Source organism: Betta splendens, chromosome 21 (genome assembly GCF_900634795.4).
Source record: "Betta splendens chromosome 21, fBetSpl5.4, whole genome shotgun sequence".
Classification (NCBI taxonomy): domain Eukaryota; kingdom Metazoa; phylum Chordata; class Actinopteri; order Anabantiformes; family Osphronemidae; genus Betta; species Betta splendens.
This window is the reverse complement of record NC_040899.1, coordinates 611,808-637,092: the sequence shown is the minus strand read 5'-3', so window position 1 is coordinate 637,092 and position 25,285 is coordinate 611,808. Positions and strand designations below refer to the sequence as shown.

General features: G+C 44.0%; 3 protein-coding genes across 3 annotated transcripts; 1 reads left to right on the top strand and 2 right to left on the bottom strand.

The window, feature by feature from the left end:
* Positions 1-2,294: 2,294 nt before the first annotated feature.
* On the top strand, positions 2,295-3,558 carry LOC114847611 (trace amine-associated receptor 13c-like). The gene is made up of 2 exons (XM_055504838.1): positions 2,295-2,371; positions 2,679-3,558. Exons 1-2 carry the CDS (start codon positions 2,295-2,297, stop codon positions 3,484-3,486), a joined length of 885 nt encoding a protein of 294 aa, XP_055360813.1. The 3' UTR covers positions 3,487-3,558.
* A 12,882-nt stretch (positions 3,559-16,440) lies between these two features.
* On the bottom strand, positions 16,441-19,501 carry LOC114847613 (trace amine-associated receptor 13c-like). Its single transcript, XM_029137546.3, has 2 exons — positions 18,144-19,501; positions 16,441-17,469 (listed from the first exon to the last, which is right to left on the bottom strand). Exons 1-2 carry the CDS (start codon positions 18,305-18,307, stop codon positions 16,668-16,670), a joined length of 966 nt encoding a protein of 321 aa, XP_028993379.1. The 5' UTR covers positions 18,308-19,501; the 3' UTR covers positions 16,441-16,667.
* A 2,449-nt stretch (positions 19,502-21,950) lies between these two features.
* On the bottom strand, positions 21,951-25,268 carry LOC114847610 (trace amine-associated receptor 8b-like). Its single transcript, XM_041068736.2, has 2 exons — positions 24,646-25,268; positions 21,951-24,383 (listed from the first exon to the last, which is right to left on the bottom strand). The coding sequence occupies exons 1-2, from the start codon at positions 24,816-24,818 to the stop codon at positions 23,582-23,584; spliced, it is 975 nt and encodes a 324-aa protein (XP_040924670.1). The 5' UTR covers positions 24,819-25,268; the 3' UTR covers positions 21,951-23,581.
* Positions 25,269-25,285: the final 17 nt, after the last annotated feature.

Here is a 25,285-nt window from a genome sequence, read left to right as displayed (position 1 = left end):
TGAAGATGCCTGGGGGCCAGTAGATCCTTTTGATGTTTTTTAACCAAAATGTTACATGCAAATGTACACAATTATGAAACAATTTTCATTGTCACAATTCTCTTTATTTTTCAAATGGCAGTGTAACCAAATATAAGCCGCTCAGGCAGACGTGAACAACTCAAACGACAACTCATATCTGGGGAGTCAGATAACATTGAACACTGAACTGTATGAAATACCTTAAATTTACATGAGTTTGATAAATATCTTTGCCTCATGAATATTTTAAACAGGAGTTATATGTAATGCAAAGTTGTGTCTTATCATTAAAGTTTAAAACAAGTACATTTTGCTCTTATCTTTTACAACATCTTTCAGAGTAATAGTTTGTTACAGGTACACAACAACAACAGTTATATCCAAATCTTGTTCAAGATGTTTAACCCCTTAAGTTCTACTGTCCCTCCTGAGGGACGCCTGAGGGCATCATGCGAGTTATGACCGTGTACAGCCCAGCTGCTAAACCTCAGCGACACAAGCTGCACACCGTTGGAAAGCTTAGACTTCCGTCTTTCCGACCATATACACCATTTCCAGCTACAACAACCACAGCGCAGTCACCAAATGTTTAAAAAACAATAACCATAAATCCATAAATTTTCCATCACTTACTTTTGACGACTTCTGAGCTTCAAATCACGCTCAATCACGTCGTGTGTGGTCTCTTTACACACGGTACATCCACACTGGTCCAAAAACTACAAGTGTTCTGCTCCAACTCGTGAGCGAAAAATAATTTTTTCCAACTTCTGTGAGCCATAACTCGCTAAATTCAAAAGCGAAAGTAACGGGAACTTTTCAAGATGGAGGCTCCCGGGCTTCGGCTTCGAACGAGACCAACTGAGCCGTAAACCTCCGTTCATTGGCCACACCATAGCAACCCCTAGCACACGTGGTCCAACCCTCCCCCTCCCTCCACTCACAGGCCACTAGAACTGTCTAACTGTTAGACAGTGCTAGTGGGCCATAAATAATACATGATAAGACCGAATTGCGGGCCGTATGAAATCTTACCGCGGGCCGTGATTGGCCCCCGGGCCGGACTTTGGACATCCCTGGTTTAGACAAACTAACATGTTTAGCCTGGGAAAACCACCACAACAAGATTTATGAGACAGAACTGCAGCTGCTTATCAGTAAGACATTTCCCTTAAACAAGTGTGAATGAGTTTGTTTTTGTGGTTAAGATAAGATGAGAAATACTTTACTGATCCCCTTGGGGGAAATTGTGTTCTTTGCATTTGAACCACTAGCTTCCCAGGCCGACGCGCTACCCATTTAGCTATAAATGCTGATGGTGAAATAGACTGTCTCTTACCTCAGAGCTGTCCTGTCCATTCATCATGGAGTTTCCATGACCTGCTAGAGGTGGAGCTTGACAGCCTGGTCCACCTTCCTCCGCCAATCCTGCAGCGTCTCCAGCCGTTGCTCCAGCTTCAGTGCCATCCCTCCACTGCAGTGGGAACTCTGGGAAGAGGAAGGATTAGAAGTTGGAACACACTGAGTTTAAAGAAGATGAGACGCTGATCAGAGGACACAACTTACTCACTCACTCATATTATTATCATTTAGTCTTTACAAGGGTTGGGGGTCTACTGAAGCCCAGCTGTCTATCGGGCAGGTTCACCAGTTATCTGATAACAGATAACCAATCACACCTGGGCAATTTAGACTCTCCAATCGACCTAATGTCGGTCTGTAACTCTGTTACCTACAATATACTGTACTACACACCAATTCTATGCTGTACACTTCATTTAAATTTAGTTATTTTAGTTCAAATTAGTGCAGACATTCATACAGGGTTTAGCTTTAGTTTGATTGTTACCTCTATGCATGGACTTGTATATTTTAGTCAGTGTGTGGTCATCTGTTTTGATTTGTAGCTCCTCAGCTCTGTCAATACAGACTCCAAACTGCTGAGACACAGAGAGATGCTGTAGTATTTGTGCATGGGTGTGACAATCATGCAAACACTGCTTAACGTTAACGTTATGGAATATTTATTAATTCCTATTATTTTAATCCTTATAATTCAATTCTATGCAAATGGTTAGATGTGCAAACAATGAGCAGAGAGCATCCTAGCATTACAGTACATGTGATGCAACAAGGGAAAAGTGTTCAGACCCCAGCTACAACAATTATGGGGAGGGAGGGGAGGGAGATGGCAGTGTGATATATGAGTGGTGTGACAGAGCTGTAGTCAGACGCTGCCACAGCTGCAGCTTCTCCTCCTCCTCTCTCTGAGGATGGAGGCCCAGGACGGAGCAGAGCTCTGCTTTCCACAGCTCCTCAACGCCTCCTGCTGGAAGCCAAAGCGCCATCAGTCTGACGCTGTGCTGCTCTATCTGCTGTTCTTCATCTCTGCGCTCACTGTGGTTCTCAACCTGCTGGTCATCATCTCAGTCTCCCACTTCAGGCAGAGATCAACTTCTCAGCACACTTTACAGCAGCTCATGGTTTTATTGGTGTGACCACAATAGGCAGAACTTTTACTTTACTGAATAGTGTCACATCTTGACACCAGCTGCATCTTCTGCTTTGCTGACACAGCTTTTGAACATTACAGCCAGTTGAAGGTCGTATCACTCTGCATGAATGATATTACATTATGTGCTTTTGTGTCCCTGCAGGCAGCTCCACACACCCACCAACCTGCTGCTCCTCTCTCTGGCTGTGTCTGACTTCTTTGTGGGTCTTGTGGTGACACCATTTGGAGCTCTCCGACAAACATCCTGTTGGTATCTTGGTGACCTTGTGTGTTCTCTGTATAATTATGTGAGCTGCTTTGTCATCTCTGCCTCAATAGGAGACATGGTTCTGATATCAGCTGATCGCTATGTGTCTATTTGTGACCCTCTGCATTATTCCACCAGAGTCACTGTGAGCAGAGTGAAACTGTGTATTTACATCTGTTGGCTCTGTTCTTTTCTTTACAACAGTCTCTTTCTAAAGGATGATCTGACTCAACCTGGCAGATATAATTCCTGCCATGGAGAATGTTTGATTTTAATTGAATCCATTTCAGGAACATTTGATATTTTTTTATCATATACGGTTCCCGTGGCTGTCATCATATTTCTGTATATGAGAGTGTTTCTGACAGCAGTGTCTCAGGCTCGTGCCATGCGCTCTCACGTTGCAGCCGTCACCCTCCATCATTCAGGGACTAAAAGGTCTGAGTTAAAGGCAGCCAGGACGCTTGGTGTTGTTGTCGCTGTATTTCTAATATGTTTCTGTCCATTATACAATGGCTCTTTTGTCAAAGACAGCTTTGACGGTGCTTTACCGGAAACACTTATGTTTACTTTAATGTCTATTAACCCATGTCTAAACCCTGTGATCTACGCCTTGTTCTACCCCTGGTTCAGAAAGGCTCTGAGGCTCATTTTCTCTCTCCAGATTCTGCAGCCTGGCTCCTATTTGACCAGCATGCTGTAAAACATGCTGTTGTGACAAAGATTTAATACATACATTTCATGATCAAGGATGAAAACATGCTTGTCCTGACACACTTACTAAGATGTTGAGCCTCATCAGTGATCACACTGAAAAAGTACACAAACATTTAACATCAGTGACTTGTGTCTTCTGTACCTATAGCTTTAGTTTTGTGTGTTGTAACATATAGGTGGAATATTACAGCAACATAAATCTCTCATTGATCAATTGTTTGAAAACTTAAGGTCCTGGTTTGAAAACATAATGAAACCATTAATATCTGTTTTTTTTCAACAATTGTGCCTTTCCTTTACACATTTATTATTTAATTTTCATTTGGGCATATTGCTTCTATGTGATTTGTACTGTTGTGTTACCTAAGCTCATAAACTGTCCATGTCTGTCCAGTGCTTCACCCACATGACTGAGTCTCCAGCTTCTGTAGTTGTGACTTACATAAACCTAAACCTTAGCTTTTAGCAACATAAATGATATAAAACATACTGGCTGCCAGTTGCTGATTCCTAATGATGCTTTTATTTCTTACACACAGTCAGAAACTAAGGTCATCACTATTCATCATCTAAAGGGCTTGAGGCCTCCTACCTCTTGTGCTCTGGAGAAAAGTCTGTTTTCACCACAGCCAAAGTTTAACCCTCATGTTTCTGAAATAACAATACACAAATGTATATATGTCAGAGCTTGACTTTAAGACTGGGCCACTAAAGGCACAATGGGGGAACAGTGACCTACACTGAAAAAAAGGAGGCGGGACCCGAAGAAAAAAAAGGAGAGGAGAGAGAGAGAGAGAGAGAGAGAGAGAGATAGAGAGGAGAGAGAGAGAGGAGAATAGATATAAGATATATAGATATATATAAGATATAGATATATATATATATAATATATATATATATTATAATATAGATATATATATATATATATATATATATATATATTATATTGTATAAATGAAAAAAAAGGATTTCAAATGATTGTGTTTTTTTAAACAAACATAATGCAAATATGCTGAAACATATACTATACGTAAAAAATCATGATGGTCAGTAGGTTCATGCCATTAAATTACATACCTCAAGAATAAAGAATTACATTAAGTTTATGCAATTTTACACATAAACCTTGTGAAGACAGGACGACCTGCTGAGCCGTCCATGTTTCTTCAAATAACTGATGTTTGAATTTCATATTAACGTTAACTGTTTCATCAGTTTGTGATTAAGTGAAATAGAATAGAATAGAATAGAATAGAATAGAATAGAATAGAATAGAATAGAATAGAATAGAATAGAATAGAATAGAATACCTTTTTTGTCCCATGATGGGGAAATTACCATGTTGCAACAGCACAAAGACATATAGACATATATACAGAAGAAATAGATACACAATAAATATAAGAAATTAGAACTCCATAGCAATGCAGTAATAACTGTGAAATGTAGAATTTTGTTTACATATTACATTTCAGTGTTCATAAACAACCAATCAACCTTATATATTTAATGTTTTAAAAATACAAAATATAAAAAGACACTTTACAGTAGCTCCCACAGTATGTAGTACTGTAGTGGCTGCTACCCCTAGTGCAGAGGGAACGTGTCTAGGCTCCAACACCCCCCGCGACCCTGCATAAGGGATTAAGTGGTAGTATGTCTTTTTTATGTAATTACTTCACATAACCATAAACTGATGTAATAGTTAAAGTTAATATGACGTTTCTCATTAAATCAAAAACAAAAAGGTTTATGTGTAAAATTGCATTAACTATATGTAATCCTTTATTCTTAAACTATGTAATGAGTCTAACCTGACTGAAAGACTTTACATTAAATGTCCCTCTGTTGATGCCATTAAACTTACCACAAAAATCTATTTTAACTAAATCCATCAGATGTTGCTGTTCCTGGATCAGCATTTGATTTTCATCTTTGTTCAGTCCAATCTCACAGAGGCCTGGCTGGATTTGGACGATCTGAAGGTGGGCCAGAGATCAACTTTGTAGGCAAAGACTGACAGGTGAGTTAAAAAAAGAAAAAGCACCGTCTAGTCTTAAACATCTTAATGACTGACTATCCATATTCAGGGACCAATGACAATTGTTTTTTAAATTTAACTATTTGGTTTATTGACTTCAAGCTGTCAGGAAACACACGGTGGAGGACCCAAACGCACAGCGCAGACACGACGTGAGATATCAGGAGGAGGTCGTCGGGAACCGCAGCGGGAACTGCGGCAGGCGCAACCTCCTCCTGGGGGTCGTCGGGAACCGCAGCGGGAACTGCGGCAGGCGCGACCTCCTCCTGGGGGTCGTCGGGAACCGCAGCGGGAACTGCGGCAGGCGTGACCTCCTCCTGGGGGTCGTCGGGAACCGCAGCGGGAACTGCGGCAGGCGCGACCTCCTCCTGGGGGTCGGCGGGAACCTGAGGCAGGGACTGCGGCAGGGACAGCCTCTCTGAGGCCGACAGGACCACGGACGACCCCTCCAGGGCCGACAGGAACTAGAACGGCGTCCTCACAGGAGCCGACAGGGACGGGAACGGGGGTGGCTTCCTCGCTGGAGCCGGCAGTGCTGCTCGCTGTCTCCTCACTGGAGCCAACAGGGATCGGGACGGCGTCCTCTCCGGAGCAGGCAGGGCTGCTTGCAGCTGCCGAGCTCAAATGAGTATAGACGTCTGGCCTGACTGGTCTGGGTACTGAGCATGACCTGACTGGGCTGTAACCGGGGCGCGACCTGACTGGACTGGAACCTGAGGGTGACATGACTGGACTGGAACCTGAGGGTGACATGACTGGACTGGAACCTGAGCGTGACAAGGCTGAGCTGGAACCTGAGCGTGACAAGGCTGAGCTGGAACCTGAGCGTGACAAGGCTGAGCTGGAACCCGAGCGTGACAAGGCTGAGCTGGAACCCGAGCGTGACAAGGCTGAGCTGGAACCCGAGCGTGACATGACTGACCTGACTGCGACGTAGGACCTGGTGTGGCTGCTGGCTGCAGGCCTGGGAGTTGCAGGGTCTCAGGCAGGGCAGGTTTCCTCAGGATGAGACGGGGCTGGGCAACCGGTGCAGCGTGGTTCAGACGGGGCTGGGTGACCGGTGCAGCGGGGTTCAGACGGGGCTGGACCCCGGGAGCAGGAGTCGGCTGCGGTGTTGTATTGTCCAGCGCCTCCCTAAGTACAGGAATCCTCCGCAGAAGTGCCGCCACCTCTTCACGGGCATCCGTCCGGGTCTGGGGGTCGGTTGCCAAGGTAGCGGTGTCAAGGAGCTCCTTTAGGCGAAACATGATCGGGGGCGAGAAATGAAGTTGAAGCCACTCTATAGTGCTGCTGGACAGGACTGCGGGAGTGGGGTAGTTGGGCTGCGGTTCTGTGTCTGGGACTGGCTGCGGTACTGGAGCAGACAGTGGTTCTGTGGCCGGAGCAGACAGTGGTTCTGTGGCTGGAGCAGACAGTGGTTCTGTGGCCGGAGCAGAATGTGGTTCTGTGGCCGGAGCAGACTGTGGTTCTGTGGCAGGAGCAACCGGTGAATCGCATGCGGACGCCGCGCACCGCATGTATTTCGGATCTGCGCGCCGCGCACGTCTCAGATCTGCCTGCAGCGCCTGGAGCCTGGCGAACAGTGCTCCCACTCCAGGGTAGTGAAGCCACCAGTGCTCCTCCTCGAGGATCTCCACAGCGATCTACACCACTGGAAGCCTCCGCATATTCCTTCGCAAGCTCCGCGAAGCACCAACGGAGATCCTCCGGTAATCCGGGGCAGGTAAAAGACATTGCGTGGAAAAATAAAGTGCGCTCCTTAAAAAATAAAAACCAGGAGAGAAAAAAACAAAACCCAAAAAACGCTCGTCTGCCTACGGCTGGCTGGGTCCGAGCTCGGCCAAATTGTTTTGTCAGGAAACACACGGTGGAGGACCCAAACGCACAGCGCAGACACGACGTGAGATATCAGAGGATTTATTAAGGCTCTTGGTCGGACAGGCAGAGGTCGGTACACGAGTTGCAAAGATGATAGCAGCGGCACATACAGGGATCAGGCAATCAGAGGTCAATCTCAGACAAACGTCAAAATACCAGGCAGAGTCCAAAACCAGAAGCAAGTGAGCAGGCAAGGCAAGGTGAGCAACAAAACTAGAGGAACTTACTGGGTATTGATGCTGGAGAGTTGACACAGGTAAGTGAACAAGCAATCGCGAACTAACAATCTGGCAAAGCGGCTGGTGTGTGAGGTGGAGACTATATACAGGAGTGATTACTAATACGTGACAGGTGTGCATGGTGACTCGGGAGTGACAGGAAACAGCTGACATGAAAAAAAAACGGAAGTCCTACAAAAATTAAACAGGAAACAGTACAGGTCGTGACACAAGCCATGCATGCTTGTGACCACATCTAGCTGCAGGCTGCTGCATATACAATCCAGTCTTTTAACTCTCACTACTCTACAGTATATGCAAAATGTGTGATTTTCCTGTGACTCCCTCATGCACTAGTTTAAAATGTATACATGGACTTCAAACAATCTCTGTTAGTTTGCTAGCTGTCTGATAGAGTTGATCTGCAGGTTACAACAATGGTAAAGAAGTATTTTGACTGCATTGCTTAAAACAACCATTTCTGTGTTTGTTACAGTATCACTGCCATGTTGATTGACAAGCACACATGATGTGCCCACACAGTTACCAAACTGTTATTACACATCTTTGCAGCACACACGCCCCATTGCAGCCACATCAATAAATAGCGTGTTATAACAAGAAATAGCACATAGACCACACATAGATCAGTGTGACTTCTTCTTTGTGTCTCACAACAGGTTGTTCTAAGTGACTTTGGATAAAAACCCCAACTAATAAACATAATTTGAAACCCCCTTCAATCCTTCCTGTCCTATCCTCATAGACTCAGGTCTAATGTCATTTGTCCCGTAGACTCTATTTTACACACCTCTTCTGTTGGGTTGTATCACATAGTTCTAGTGGCAACATCAAACACTTTTTGATGGTACATTTCCAGTGAGAATCACTAAATTACAGAAAACCTAAGAATGAAGTACTGTAACAGTTCAAAGCTCTTTGTCTAATGCTGTATATTGCCCGTAAAAGAGTTAGGCCAGCATTGGTCATTATAAATTCTTTTCATTTCAGTTCCAGCTGAATTTACTCCCTGTAACTGGACTCACTCTCACTAACCTGGAGGGGGGATTGTGATGGATTGCGATTGTGGTTACTGTATAACGGTAAAAGACAGAGGCTTCATGTTTGCTTGTTTTCCACATCCTACATTTTTTTTGTTCCAGTTGTAAGTGTTACAGGACCGGCTGGTCCCAGTAACCGATTAAATGTAAACTGTAAAACAGTTTGTACAAAGGTGAGACGTACAACGATGCTGCTTCATCTGTGCTCGCGTTTATCAGTCTGACAAAAACACATCAAATACATCCAGTCTTTGCATACATACATTTTAGGGTCTTTCCATCATTCACAAATATATGTATTTGTGAAGGACATTCACTTAGTTCTATTCACTTATAATACATGTTACATACTTATCTGTATGGACACCCCCAAGGTGTTCTGCTTTTTTAAGCACATGCACTGTTTCACACACGTAATGCACCGACACGTGTCATGCGTAGCATGCAGCTAGCGACTGGAATGGCCATGACCTGTATGTTACTTTCGCTTACAGATGAAGTCTGTTATTGAACATTTGAAATGACAAACATGGACACAGACACAACATTAACACCAGGAATAGAACTCAAAAACACTTTAAAGAAAAAGATAGCATATGCTTGCCGTGCTTGCTGTTCGGGACATATTCGTTAGCATGTTCGCTGTAAGCTAGCATACCGAACCACAATAGTCATGACAACCCGATATGGTTTATAAAACCCTTTGGACCCAGTGAGGTCCACATCCACCGTGCTTTTGGCATTACTGACCTGTAAAACAGTTTGTACAAAGGTTTATCAGTCTGACAAAACGAGCTCCGACAGCACCGTAATGTCTTACCTGAGGGGAGCTGCCCCCTTGTGGTCATAACTAGGAACGTCCCCCTATGCACCCCATCTGTCTCTTACAAAACAGAAAATACACTCAATGACTTCCATGTGGCCACATTGGTGCGTCACACACCCCTCGACAAAAATAATAGAAATGGCTCCTGGCAGTTCAACTCAGAATTCTCTTCAACATGTCAACTCACACAGAACAATGTTTAGCAAAACAAGGGACCAAAAGATGAAAAACCTATGTAATGTGCAGGAATGTATGGGATAATTCTGGGAAAGGTCATAGAATGTGGCATATGATAAGGTGTCAGTGGTGCTGCTACATAGGGATAACTGAGCATGGCCACAGTAGACTGATGTTGCAGCGATGGCTCATCTAACCTCTCATATGTTAACATCTGTCTAGGTCTCCTGACCCTTGCTGACCTCCTCACTGCATTTGGAGAATGTGTGAGATGTCTGCTTATCAGTGCTCTGTCCTCTTCAAAGCTCAAACCTCCCGCTCCCTCACTTCCCTTGTCAGTAAGGACTGTACCCGGTAGTACATGTACATCTGCCTGACCCTCCCCACCACCCCCGTCTGCACCGGTAGGTGGATCACAACTCAGTTCTTCATTCACCCAGTTACTGGTCTGTCTGTGATCCACTGTAGGTATCCTGACCTGGCTGGTTGGTTCTAGATCTATTTGATTTGTGATAGGTTTGTTATGACAAACCCCATTCCTTTGAAGCCTTCCCCCACCGCTCGGAATCCTCAACCAGTATCCTCCTGTGTCTGCATCAGAATCTGAGTCACTTGCTGTTCTGGTTGAAGGTTTATTCCTCGAATGGTCATTTCTGGGTGTCAGTCGTCGTCGTGTGGCAGGTTCAGATGGATTTGGTGGACCTTTGATTGGCAGGTCATTAACACGGAGCAGCAGGTTACGGTGTAGCACTCTGGTGGCTGTCTTGTCCACTGTCTCTCTGTAGACTGAATACACTGGATTGTCTCCTATCTGTTCCTTCACTGTGTAAATGTGCTTTTCCCAAAATTACCTAAGCTTGCCTGGACCTCCCCGCTCACCCATGTTCCTAACTGTTCCTAACCAGGACTCAGTCACCTGGATGTAGAGTAACTCCCTTGAGCTTTTTGTCATAATAGAACTTTCCTCTTGCGCTTGAGGCCTTGCTGTTCTGGCTGGCAATCCGGTATGCTTCTTTTATCTTTTCAGCCCACTTTTCAGCGTAACTCCTTTGTGATGTTTCCTTTTCGTCTAACAGTCCAAGTAAGAGGTCAATGGGGAGGCGGGGATGACGCCCATACATTAAATAGTAAGGAGAGTAACCCGTTGACTCGTGACGCGTACAGTTGTACGCATGCACTGTCTGTTGGAGGTGGTCTTTCCACCGCTCTTTCTGTTTGTCACCCAAAGTCCTGAGCATCTGCAAAAGAGTCCTATTAAACCTCTCGACTGGGTTGCCCTGGGGACGATAAGGCGTTGTTCTCGATTGTCCCACCCCAGTTTTCTCCTGCAAGTTCCTGAAAAGCTCATTTTCAAACTCCCGGCCCTGGTCGTGGTGTAATTTACCAGGATATCCGAACCGCTGAATAAAGTCACCAAACATGCGGATATGCCTGGCCAAACCTGGTGAAATGGTCCATCACAACCAGGATATACTCATATCCACCACGGCTTGGCTCTAGATGCAGATAATCAATGCATACAAGATCTAGAGGGGAGTTTGAGGCCCCCAGTGGCGCACGGATATGCTCAGCCGGTCGTTTCTGCTTTATGCATGGGCATTTCCTTGTGACATAATCTTCAACTTCTCTCTTCATACTGTATAGGGCCAGTAGAACCTTTCCCGTGCCAAGGAGAGTACTCGTTCTGTGCCGATGTGTCCCATGTCGTCATGAAGATGTTTTAACACTAAGGACTTAAACCTAGTTGGGAGGACAAGCTGACACCTCTCACCACTCCGTCTGTACAACAGTCCATTCTGAAAGCTCAATTTACTCCATTCATGCAATAGTCTCTGCGCAGCCCGCCCAACTGTCGTCCTCACATCACTGGTCATCACAGCATTTGTCTCCTTTAGACAAATTATTTCACTTAATGCTGGATCCTCTCTCTGAGCTTTTTCCAACTCCTTTATGCTGATGGCCTGAATGGGTGCTTGAAGATCTTGGTCCTTCCTTCTTCAGTGAGCGACAATACAGCCATCCAAGCTACCTCTCGTTCCTTTGCCACTTGAGACCCTTTCCATGCGGCCTGCACCACCTGTCCTGATAACTCCTTGCTGCATTCATCTACATACTTGTCAAAATCCAGAGGTCTCCGAGAGAGCACATCAGCGTCTGTATTTGCTTTTCCTGGTCTGTATTTGACATTAAATCGGAAGTGCGACAGCTCCCCAACCCACCTATGCCCCACTGCATTGAGCTTGGCAGTGCTCATCACATACGTCAATGGGTTGTTATCTGTGTAAACGGTGAAGTGTGGTGCATAAACTTTTTGCACACTGCCCATTTAAGTGCTAAAAATTCCAACTTCCCACTGTGCAAATGATAATTTTTCTCTGCAGGTGAGAGTGTCCTAGAACCATACCCTATGACCCTCATTTTGCTGTCCTGACGCTGGTAGAGGACTGCGCCAAGGCCCTGTTCACAGGCATCTGTGTGTAGCACAAACGGTAAGTTAAAATCAGGGTATGCTAAAATCAGAGGGCTAGTGAGCATGCCAATGAGCTGATTTAGGGTTTTCTGCTGCTCACCACACAATATCACGTGTTTTTGAAGGAAGCTGAGGGCCCTTTAATTTGGTATGTCGGCCCTGCAGAGATGTTGTTGCATGTTGTTGCATGTTAGATTTCACGTGTAAAAGATCATACAGCGGCTTTGCTATATGAGAAAAATCCTGTATGTAACTTCGATAGTAGCTGAGGAGACCTAACAGCTATCTCACCTGTCCAACTGTCTGAGGAGTTTGATCCCTCAGCGCTTGCACTGACTCCAGATCTTTTGGGTCAACCTGCACTCCTTCAGCCGACACCAGACGGCCCACGTACCTCACTTGTTTCCGAAAGAGTTCACATTTTTCTGGCCTTAATTTGACACCATGATTTTGAAGCGCTCTGAGAACTCTGCGTACCCCCTCTACATGGTCTTCGAATGTTTTTGCATAACACAGAATGTCGTCCAGGTAGGGAATGCAGCATTCATCCCTGAGTGAGCTTAACATTTCTTCCATACTCCTTTGGAAAGCTGCAGGTGCGTTGGAGAGTCCAAAGGGTATTCTTATCCACTCGTACAACCCCCAAGGAGTAACGAATGCGGTCAGGTGTCGCGAGCCCTCTGCCATAAACCCTTGGTGGTACGCCTTGCCTTGATCCAGGATACTAAACAACGAGTGCCCCCCTAAGGTGTCAGTCAAATCCTGTATCCTTGGCAGGGGATGCCTGTCAGCGATGGTTTTCTGATTTAGTAGCCTATAATCAATGCAAAGGCGCAATGTGCCATCCTTTTTCCGAACACAGACCACAGGAGCTGCATAAGGAGACTTTGATTTTATAATCCAGACTTTTGCCAAAAGATCCTGAATTTACTTTTTCACTTCTGCAACCAATGGTTTTGGGATAGAAGAATAGGCTTTCTGCACTGGAGTGTCATCCTTGAGGCTCAATGTCATCTGAAGGCTTGGGATGCAGCCAATGTCACTTGCATCCTTTGCGAAAGCTAATGATTCCTCAAAAAGCATTTTCCTCACAATATCTTGTTAGCCCTCAGTGACGTGACTTAACTCTTCTGCCGGATGCCAAAGTGATGAGGACTGCTTATTCTCCACCATGACAGCCGTGGTACTCCAAACCTCAATGTTCCTGTTTGACAGTGAGTCGGTCTCAATTACTTTTTTAACAGGTTCAGTGTTGCCAATAATTAGTTTTCTTGGTAGGATAATGTCATGTCTTGTGTGGTTCCCCAGTGGCACATTTACTACTAATATTTTGGTCAGGTTCAAACAACATCAGTTGTTTTCCCACGTCAGGCCGGGGGTGAGTCTACATTTTACCCAAGTGACACTTCCTGCCGGAATGACTTGGTCTTTTGAGCCAATTCTCAAACGCTCTTGGGCCAAAGCCGGCTTTTTGGCCAGTATGAGATGTGCCATGCATTTTGCTGTATCACCGGGGATAGACATTGCACCTGCTAACAATTGAGTTAATGTAGGTATAAGGCAGTCTGGCTTTTCGCGGATCACAACTTCGATGACATTAAAGGCCATAAGCGAGCTCACTAGACAGGAAACACTGATCGACAAATCTGGATCCTCGTTGCCTGGTAGATTGACTGTGATCACCACCCAACCCTCAAATGGAATAAGTTTACCATTTACCGCAAACACTTCCAACGTTCTTTCACTCTCCCTGATCTCAACCAGCTCCAAGAGGGGGCAAATCTTAAGCTCAGGGAGATATTTATCCTTCTATCGTTTATCGATCATGCTAACCTGTGCCCCTGTATGTAATAGGGCATTAACTGCTAACCCATTTAGCATGAACTTAGTCAACACTTTTCTACCAATTAGTGTGGCAACAGGCTCATCCCTGGGAACAGTTTCACACTGTAGCGCTTTAAGGCATCTACAGTCACTGTTCTGGTCAGCTCTGGGGGACTTGAATGGACACTCGGTTACTGCTTGTACCCCTGCAATTTTTCCTGCTCCTTAGTGTTTTTTAGGCAGCCCACCGCTCTATGCCACTGTTCGCCACATGAGAAACAGTGTTTACAATTCTGTGAGTTCTGCTGTACACATTTTGGACACCCTCTGAATTTGTTTATACGACTTTGGGGTTTGACAGACATGTACGGGCTGTTCTGGTCATTTTGCATCTTCTGGGTGAAGGATTCCACTAACTTTGTGAGCTTATCTACTTTGTCAGTGAGCTGTTGCACTATGTCCGTTTTAGCCTCACATCCAATAGCCTCCTTCTTTGCTTGTGTGGGTTTTACTTCTCCCATATCCACTTGTACACTATGAGCTGCAGCAGGTTTCTGGCGTTGTGAGGGGCCCAACCTTCTCTGGCGTTCACTCTCATCACTTGTTATCTTCATGACACGCCTCAGGATGGCTTCATCCGTAACTGTGTGGTCGGACAACAATGCTTTTAGTTCCTGTCTAATGACATTGTGCTTATGTCCTAGTCCCTGATATACAGTGTGGAGTGTGACTAAATGTGACTGGAGGAAGCCCTTTAATTCAGATATTGTCATGTCCTCCTTATTGATTAACATATCTTTGAAATGACCAGGCTTTATAATCTATCTGTCCACTCACGCTGTTGTAGGTAATATCAGATGAATGATCTCCTATTTGTCCCTCTTGAACTTTGAATTTACGCCGATGTAGGTAAGATAGGTCTTTTAAAGCCAGCAGCTAATTTGGCGAATCCACTTTAGTTGAACCTAGTTTTACGGTTCCGGAAGACAGTGCTCTATCACCTGGCGTGAGCTGTATGATTGTGGCGGGTGGTGCGACCTTTGCAATAGGTAGGTTTACAAACTGGAGCAATTTTTTTCTCATCTCCTCGTGTTCCCCCATCAATCTCTGGACATCCTCTTGTGAGACACTGGAGTCAGCTATCTCTGTGGATAAGTATGTGCGTGTTGCAGTGTCATTAGCAATGTATGTTTCATCATCCATCGACACTCTAGTGGGTGGAAACTGATGTGACTTAACACACTGGGTCATGCTTTGCTCAGCTGGTGACTTTACATCTACCTCTGACTCACCTGCAACATTCATACCTCTATCTGACAGTCTTATTTCAACAATAACATCTCTCAAGGTTAACAATGAACTCATACCCAGATTCTAACAGGTCCTTACTGTACATGAAGGAGTGAATGTGCTCAAAGCAACCTTCAGCATCTTCGCTGTCCAGGTCACTTGGGTTTCTGCCTGAAACCGGTCCAGCATTCACAGCCACATGGAAAAGCCTGTCAGGCGGCAGGGTGAGCAGGCTCTTCCTGATGTCCCACACCAGGCTCTTCCTCTCGCCGTCAGCCATTGTCAAACTTTTCTCAGTTGAATTCAGCAGTTCCTTAGCCCACAGCACACGGTTGAAGCTTCACTTCTTCACGGAAGCGTGATTATGGCCTCTCTCAGTCGCAAGTTGGTTTTGGGAAGCAGCCCCGATCTGGTCTGAAGCTGGATCCCGGACGAGCCCCCAAGAATCTGTTACAGGTTCGTCTGATCCCAGTAACCGATTAAATGTAAACTGTAAAACAGTTTGTACAAAGGTGAGACAGACAACGATGCTTCTTCATCTGTGCTCGCGTTTATCAGTCTGACAAAACAAGCTCCGACAGCACTGTAACGTCTCACCTGAGGGGATCTGCCCCCTTGTGGTCATAACTAGGAACGTCCCCCTATGCACCCCATCTGTCTCTTACAAAACAGAAAATACGGTCAATACCTTCCATGTGGCCACATTGGTGTGTCACACAAGGAAGACATAAATCAAATTGTTAGAAGTGTAGAAATAGTTGAAGGCTATCTCATTTCACCAGTCCCACTACATTTTCATGTGAGAATGTTTTTTTTATGAACAAAGCTAAAATCAACTTTGCCAGCAGCTTGTTGGACTTTCTGCCTTACCGTACAGACAGTCTCTTACAGAACAGAAGAACTGTAGAGGAAGCCTGGTCAAAGACACATTCATTTGTAAAACAACAGTAACTATAAATTTGTACTGTCCATGACCATATCAGCTAAATTGTGCATATATTTTTTTAATATAAATGTAACAAGCAGGATTAAACATACAGTACAATTATTATCTTTCCAGCAACTTACATTGACAAAATGAAAAGATTCTAATAGCAGAACTAATGCAAAACTGCAGTTTGATCAAAGTACAGTGAAATAAGATGGCCAAGCAATCTGGAGCAATAATGCTTTATTTTCACACATGCTGCTGTTTATGTATAATAAGATATTCTAATCAATATGTTTTTATACATACGCTATATATGCTGTCAAGTGTTAGGGGTGTTTGTTCAGCCTTGGTTGAATATGGATGTGCATCTTCCACTAAAACAATCAACTTTATTTGTTTTTTATTATTATCAATATTTAACCTCAAAAGCCAAATTATTAGTACAGTACCTCTACAGTAGATTGGCTTCACAGGAGCCTGGCTGCAGGATCTGAAGAGTGATAATGTGTTTTATAGCTTTTCTAAACCAGGGGTAGAACAGAGCGTATATCACAGGGTTCAGACATGAGTTAAAATACAGCAGCCAGATCTGAAAAAGGCTGTCTAAGTTGTTCCCACCGGTAACACTGCAGATGTAATAAGGTGAGAGGCACAGGAGGAAAACAACTACTACCACACCTAGATTTCTGGCAGCTTTCAGTTCAGACTTGTTTGCAGTTGCTGAACTCTGAGGTTTGAAAGCTACAACATGAGAGCGCATGGCACGAGCCTGAGACACGGCCACCACAAACACCCTCATGTACAGGACTATGATGACTGTTATGGGACCCACAAACGTCAGGAGAAAGTCTACGGTTCCTTCAATATAACTAATGGCAACTACACACTCTCCAAAACAGGTCAAATACCTGTCTGGCTTTGTGAAGAGGTCCCTTAGAATCCAGCTGCTGTAAATAACAGACAGAATCCAACACAGACACACACAGAGCCTCACTGCTGTTACAGTCACTTTAGTGGGGTAATACATTGGCTCACAGATGGCCAGGTAGCGGTCAACTGAAATCAGCAACATGTTCCCCACAGAAACACTAGTAGTTACATAACCTAAAAATGAATTTAGAGCACATCCAAAGCCACTGAGGAACCAGCAGCCGTGCCAGATCAGAATTCCAAATGGCATCTGCTGAAGTCCAACAATAAAGTCTGCGGCTGCTAGAGAGAGGAGGAGGAGGTTGGTGGGGGTGTGAAGCTGCCTGCAACAGAGAAACAGATCTAGAGTCAGTATAACATGCCTGAGATGACTTTTGGCATAATAAAAATAAACTGGAGTGAATACAATATATTAAATAATAATGCTGGTAACAGACACATTTTACAGGATTAATTATATAACAGTTCATATCTTTTACAAATACTAAACAAGCATGCAAAGTGTAAAAAACGCTTGAAGCATGTGGTAAAAGAGTGGCACGAACATAAAATTACAAGTTTAAACATTATACTGTAGATATATTCAAATATAATAAAGCTATTAAACAGATCAACATGACTTGCAATAAACTTGCAATGTACATGTGCCTGGTTTCCAGTTATACCAGGGGATCAGTGTAACTTTGCAAAAATTTAAAACAGAAGAGCTCAGCGAAGCCCAGCAAAAGCCAAGAATCAAATTTAATATAGCTGAAATGTTTGCCACAGCTTGGAGTCTGTACTCTGATGCTAACACAGCAGTTCTTTTAGCCAGCATTCATAGTGGTGTTTATTAACTTTGTGCTGTATAATTTAACAAAATGTGTTTTACAGTTTAGCAGCTGTTAAACATAGCAAAATCCACTTTGTCAAACCATTTCTGCTTCCGTTTTGACATTATCTAGTAAAATAGACATAGGAACAAAACATATAGGTGGCTCAGCAGAGTGCTATATACCTGTAGTGGGAGATGGTGATGATAACCAGCAGGTTGAGTCCCGTAGTGAGTACAGAAATGAAAGACAGCAGGAAGTTAATAAAGACCACCTCAGAGTGAGCACGCTTCGGCCTCCTGCAGGATGCATTTAGAAGCTGAGGGAAGCAGAGTTCGGTTTCATCCATCCTCACAGAGGAGAAGCTACTGAGGTCTCAGAGCTTTCCGATCTAACCTGCACAGATGGTGCCTGCTCTGTTGCTCTCTGGCTTGACAATACAGCACATTTTTTGTATTAAAGTTCGGGTTAAACCTGATGTAACTAAGACTGGCAGGTGCAATTGAATTCTAATCCAGAAACAATGCATGAGCCACCTTAACTTCACACACCACTAAATCAACTGACTGAAAATGCATCCCTAATAAAAAGAAAAAAAGAACTAGCTCAGTGTCAAATAACAGAGGCAGTGAGGGATAAAGCACCAGAGAGAACAAGAGGGACATAAATAGACAGTCATCAGTCCCTTATGTCTGTCTTGCCAAAGCTGATTGGGTTTTGTGCCCTAGCTCCACCTGCCCCATCATTTCTTGTGTTCATGTCTATATCATAATTTAACACAGAGCAGGATGTTACAAACTATGTGAAACACGAATTAAAAGTTGAATTGAAGTGAATTGAGTTGTAAGTCTACAGTATGTCCACCTGAATAGTCTACTTCAATCTTATATTATAGGTTACGTAAACAGTCAGAGCAGTGATATAGGTTTATTACTGGGGTCACAGTGGGTGCTGGCTTATACTGAAGGTGGTCAAAACAACCTGCCAGTTAGATATTCATTATGTAAATGGGATTATTTAATCTGAGTACATCTTTATTTATTTATTATCAGAACTAACATCAGGGGTCAGATAACCAGTCACAGGAAAGGTGGTCATTGCCCCCCCAGTGGACTACTTCAAAACCAGAGACATTACACACTAACCAGAAGCAGAGACCCAGTTATGTACCATGGTCAAGCTCCGGCAGTTTCCCCTAACCTCACAAAGGTTTCAGCCACTGATCAAGCCATTTTCTCACCTGCACCTTTCCTACATTAGCTTAAGCATTGCCCAACTTTCCTCTCACCCTGGTCCCATTGACAAGCTGTCCCTGGGATTTGAAGAGGATTAGACTGAAGGTGGCTGCTCACTGAAATCCAGAGTAAACCACATACGCATTAAGATCTTATTTACAGCAGTTGAGTCCGGCCTTGGGAGACAACTTGCTGTCACTACCTCCCATCGGACACGCCCACAAAAAAGTGCTCATCTTCATTGCAAGTCTTTATTCCAGCCTTCCACCAGGGCCCTACCCAACCTTCAGAAGTAGTCGTAGTTCTTATGTAAGAAAAATATTGCATTTAGGCTATGTACCACAGGCTTTCAAGGTGTCAAACCTTTATTGAAAAAAATACTACTCTGGACCCTGGAGAACCAGCCAACTATAGGCCCATTTCAAATTTACCCTTAAAGATTCTTGTAAAAATTGTGGCTAAACAATTATCTGACCACCTGAGTGGGAATGACATGTACAAAGATTTTCAGTCAGGATTTAAATCAGAAAAAAAATCAGAGGTCAGATAGCCACCCTGGATGGCTTAACATTAGCTTTACATTCTACTGTAAGGAACCTTGGTGTCATCTTTGACCAGAATCTCTCTTTTACATCATACATTAAACAAATCTCCAGAACCGCCCATTTTCACCTTAGAAATATAGCTAAAATCAGAAGAATGATAAAGCTCCTTCTTATCTTAAAGACCTCATAGTTCCTTATGCTCCCAGCAGAATGCTTCATTCTCAGAGCGCTGGGCTACTTGTGGTTCCTAGAGTGTTTAAATGTAGAACAGGGGGCAGAGCTTTTAGCTCCAAGCTCCTCTCCTCTGGAACCAGCTCCCTCTTCAGGTTCGAGAAGCTGACACACTCTCCACCTTTAAGATTAGGCTTAAAACCTTCCTTTTTGATAAAGCTTATAGTTAGAGATGGTTCAGGTCACTGGCAGTGATTGTTAGTCACAGGAACCATCTCTTAGTTAAGCTGCAATAGACATAGACTGCTGGGGGACTTAATTTATACACTGAGCTCCACTGTTTCCTTCTGACTCTTCTGTCCAATAACCTCTCATCATTGTTCTATGTTTAACTAACCTTGTCCCTTTCTCTCCAGTAGTTGTGCTTCAGCCCCGTCATCACCTGCAGGTATCATTAGACTCAGAGCTTTGTGTCGGTGATGGGCAGCTGTGGGTCCAACCATCCTGCCTGTATCCAGTCACCCTGGTCTGGGGTTTGTGGTGGAGAGGACCTCCTAAAGTCAAGTACTAACTCCTTTGTTTTGCTGGTGTAAGATCAGGTGGTTGTTCTCACACCAGCTCAGAAAGTCAGTGATGATCCCCCTGTACTCCTGCTCACCTCACAGAGCTGGTCTGCACACTCCCTGAGGACCCTGGGGAGCCTGTGATCAGGGCCTGTTGCCTTCCTGGCCTTCGTCCTCCTTTGTTGTGGTTGGAGGAAGGGCAGTAAGCTGCATGGTGCTGAGGTGTGAACAGCTGCAGCTGGGAGGAGACGCCTGGACAGGAGAGGTGTGAAGAGAGGTGTGCACTGCTGACCCCACACACCCTGCACACAAACTTCTTCCCTCTGGCAGACATCACAGAGCTATAGCCACCAGAACCAGCAGACAGAGTCAGCTTCGTCCCTCGGGCTGTGTCTGAGCTGAACTCTACCGGTCACACAATAAAATGACTCTTACAACACAAATGTGCAATAACCACTGCTGAAGGTGACACAGCGAGCTGTAGTTTATATTGTTTATTTGTTCATTTTTGTAAATAACTATAATTAAAATGGCCTGAGATGAGTTTCAATCCTATGGATGTTGTTCTGCTTCAGCTTTTTCCTGTAGCTGTTTTTGCACCTTCTGATGTTGTACTTCAAGTCCCCCTGCACTCCACTGTCACTGAGAGAAAGGCCCTCTTCTTCTCATTTACAGTAGTAGGGCCTTGAGCTCAGGGGTCACCCAGGGCAAGTTATTGCAAAAACAATATTGTTTTAAACTGTATATGCATTTTTGATATTAGCGTATAAGAGGTCCACAGTTTTATTGCTTGTGTGCAGTTAATGTACTGGGTGAAGTCGGGCAGGGTGGCGGAGTGGGGGGTGCAGGCGTGCTTAAAGTCCCCAGAGAGGGTTTGGGTGCTCTGTCTGATGCCGGGACACGGTGCCGTGCACGCGCTCACACGCGACAGTGGCGTCGGCCAACAGAGGGATGTAAGCGGTGGCTACCAGCACCTGGAGGAACCCCGGTGGGAGGTAGTACGGCCGAGCGCTGACTGGCACCAGCTCAGTGCTGTTCTTTAACCCTGCAGTGGCCTGGGATACGCCATCTGTCATTCACAAACACAGCGCTCCGGTCCGCCCGCACCAGCGTAAATCCGTTAACTGAGACCAGAGTCCGGTGTGTCCTGGTTGAGCCACGTTTCAATGAAACACAGCAGGCTGCACCCAGTGCACACGCTGCAGCTCGTGTACTGTTAGCTCGTCCAGCTCGTTGGAGAAAGAGAGCGGAGGTTTCCCATAATAACAGTTGGTACATATGGCTTGTGCCTCAGTTTCCTCTCCCGGCGCTTAACTCCAGCTCTGCAGCATCGTAGTTTCCTCCGTATCTCTGCTGGAATCTCTGGCCTTTTAGTGTGGAGAAACTCGCCATGGTTTACAGCTAACAGCCAATCCCGAGTGTAAACATGGAAGCCGCCCAAAAGGTTGACAAAAGTAAAACAGAGTGCAGAGGTAAAGAACTTTGTTCCCGACTCCATATGGATTTATTTAAAAAATACAAATAGGGTGAAAAAAAACATTAAAACACGCAAAGAAAAGAACACAAGAGGACAGAGCTGCTGAGACTTGGTGCAACACACTCAGCGCCATCTTAACAAGGGTTATTAAAAAAAAAAGAAGACAAGTAGTATAAACACCAAAATTGAGGGCAACTAACAGGGTCATACAAAGGCAAAACCCACATCACCTTCAAAGACTGGAGTGACAGACTTTAACAATGGGCTTTGCAGTTTCATTACTTTCAGCATCATACAAGGTTTAAACCAAGTTGATGTGTGTGTAGTTCTGACAATATAAATGTCCTATTACTCTAAATGATAGAAATTCTGACATGATACTACATAATAAAATTTACCTTACAGCTACTGTACCTCTGCAAAGCACAAACATAACCTGGATTGAATAGCATATAATGTGTGCTTATGATAAGCATATGCAAGCTTTCAGCTGAAACTGTACTGCAGCCAACAAACTGAATACAAGCATCAGCTGAGTCTACAGTTAAAGGATCAGGGCTTTTGACATGTGCTACTGTTCAGGCAGAAACTTTCTTGTCATGTGTTAATGATTAGTAAGGTTTAGGTTCTCGCCACATGATTGAGATTAAAGTGAACAATTAAAACTTGTGGTTAAGTTTAAATGATCAAACATTCACTGTACTTTATTGAGTCACTTGTCTGTCAAGTGCTGGTTGCATCATGTATGTGTTGTCGCTCATTAGCTGTTAACACCTCTGATGTGAGAAGGTGTTTCCAACCAAAAACACTGACTACACAGTCTCAACAGCAGTTTAAAGGGCTGTTCAGTGCCCAGAGGACAACTACACACAAGTGTGTTTATGAATGTCTTAATGAAGTCTGTTTTTTCTGAGGTAGAAAACAGTAAATTTATTAGCAAATTAAACTTTCAGCTTTATATTCACATAATAAAAAGTGCACTTTTAACTAACCTGCATGGGAGGATATTATTTGCACAAGGATATTATTCATCAAAACAATTGTACTGTAGGTTCATGTGGAAAGTTTACAGAGAAGAAGGAGAGAGAGAAGGTCGTTTGATGACAAGACATTCCAGAAATTACACATTTTAAATTAAGATCTTTAGGAGAATATCTAAATAAATGTCCAACTAATATATAATTAGATAGATTTAGTGTCAATAAGGACTCTCCACTCAACCTAGTGTAAAAACTGTACAGTACACCTTGTGTGTATGCATATGTCACTCTGCCATACACTAATTGTGCAGCAACATAAATCTTCCTCCTTCCCAAAAGAACTTTCAATAAAAGGAGGCAACTACTTAAAATGTAGATTGTTAAAAATATCTACTTTGTACCCCCAGATCCAATAAAAATGATAGATAGATATTGATTCCACATTGAGGAAATGATTAGCCCGGTGAACTAGTGTCTTACTCAAAGACACACTTGGTGCTCTGGTGGGCTTTGAACCTGGGACCTTTCGCTCCCCCAAGCCAACTCTATTAGCTGAGCCATGATTCTTCATCTTCCACTAAAACATATCAGCTTTGTTTTGTTATTATTATCAATATTTAACCTCAAAAGCCAAAGTATTAGTACAGTACCTCTACAGTAGATTGGCTTCACAGGAGCCTGGCTGCAGGATCTGAAGAGTGATAATGTGTTTTATAGCTTTTCTAAACCAGGGGTAGAACAGAGCGTATATCACAGGGTTCAGACATGAGTTAAAATACAGCAGCCAGATCTGAGAGAGGCTGTCTAAGTTGTTCCCACCTGTAACACTGTAGATGTAATAAGGTGAGAAGCACAGGAGGAAAACAACTACTACCACACCTAGATTTCTGGCAGCTTTCAGTTCAGACTTGTTTGCAGTTGCTGAACTCTGAGGTTTGAAAGCTACAACATGAGAGCGCATGGCACGAGCCTGAGACACGGCCACCACAAACACCCTCATGTACAGGACTATGATGACTGTTATGGGACCCACAAACGTCAGGAGAAAGTCTACGGTTCCTTCAATATAACTAATGGCAACTACACACTCTCCAAAACAGGTCAAATACCTGTCTGGCTTTGTGAAGAGGTCCCTTAGAATCCAGCTGCTGTAAATAACAGACAGAATCCAACACAGACACACACAGAGCCTCACTGCTGTTACAGTCACTTTAGTGGGGTAATACATTGGCTCACAGATGGCCAGGTAGCGGTCAACTGAAATCAGCAACATGTTCCCCACAGAAACACTAGTAGTTACAAAACCTAAAAATGAATTTAGAGCACATACAATGTCACTGAGGAACCAGCAGCCGTGCCAGATCAGAATTCCAAATGGCATCTGCTGAAGTCCAACAATAAAGTCTGCGGCTGCTAGAGAGAGGAGGAGGAGGTTGGTGGGGGTGTGAAGCTGCCTGCAACAGAGAAACAGATCTAGAGTCAGTACATGCCATCATCAGAACAAGAACACTATTATGAATTTAACCATTTAATAAGTCGAGTAGAAAAAAAACATTTTTTTTTTCGTAAATGCTCATGATTGTACATTGTGATGTAAAATTACATTACATACAATGTAAAATAATAAGGCAATTAGTGAATGAAGACAAATGCAAATGCTAGGTATTACTAGTTTATAAAGAACAGGCAGAAAATGAACACACAGAAAATCTGTACCTGTAGTGAGAGATGGTGATGATGACCAAGAGGTTGAGAGCAGCAGTGAGCACAGAGTTGAGGGACAGTAGGGTGTTAATAAAAAACACTTGAGGCGAGTGAGGACGCTTTGGCTTCCTGCAGGAGGTATTTAGGAGCTGAGGGAAGCAGAGGTCGGGATCATCCATCATCATGGAGGAGAAGCTATAGAGGTCTTAGAGCCTTCTGATCCAACTGGAACAGATATATCCTAGGTGGCGCTTAAGAAGCTGTCCTTTTGCCCTCTGAATTGATAATTGACCCTTTGGACCACATTACTGTTTCAAAGTAATTTTAAAGCTGTGGTAACTAGGTGCTTAGGCTCAAATTCTAAAAAAATGTATGCATGTTCCACTTAGATTTTACAAGGCACTGCAACCACTTAGCTCCACACAAACAAACATCCACACAGACATATTCTAAATGTGGCTACCTTAGCTAGCAGCTCAGTGTCAAATAACAGAGAGGAATGCAGAGAACGAGAGAGAAATACACACAGATCAGCCCCTCATGTCCCTCTCACAACAACGGATTGGGTTGTGTCCCTGGCTCCACCCACTCGCTCATCATTTGTTCAAGTTTTTTTGGATATCATTTTAACCAGATTTATGCACTACTGTAC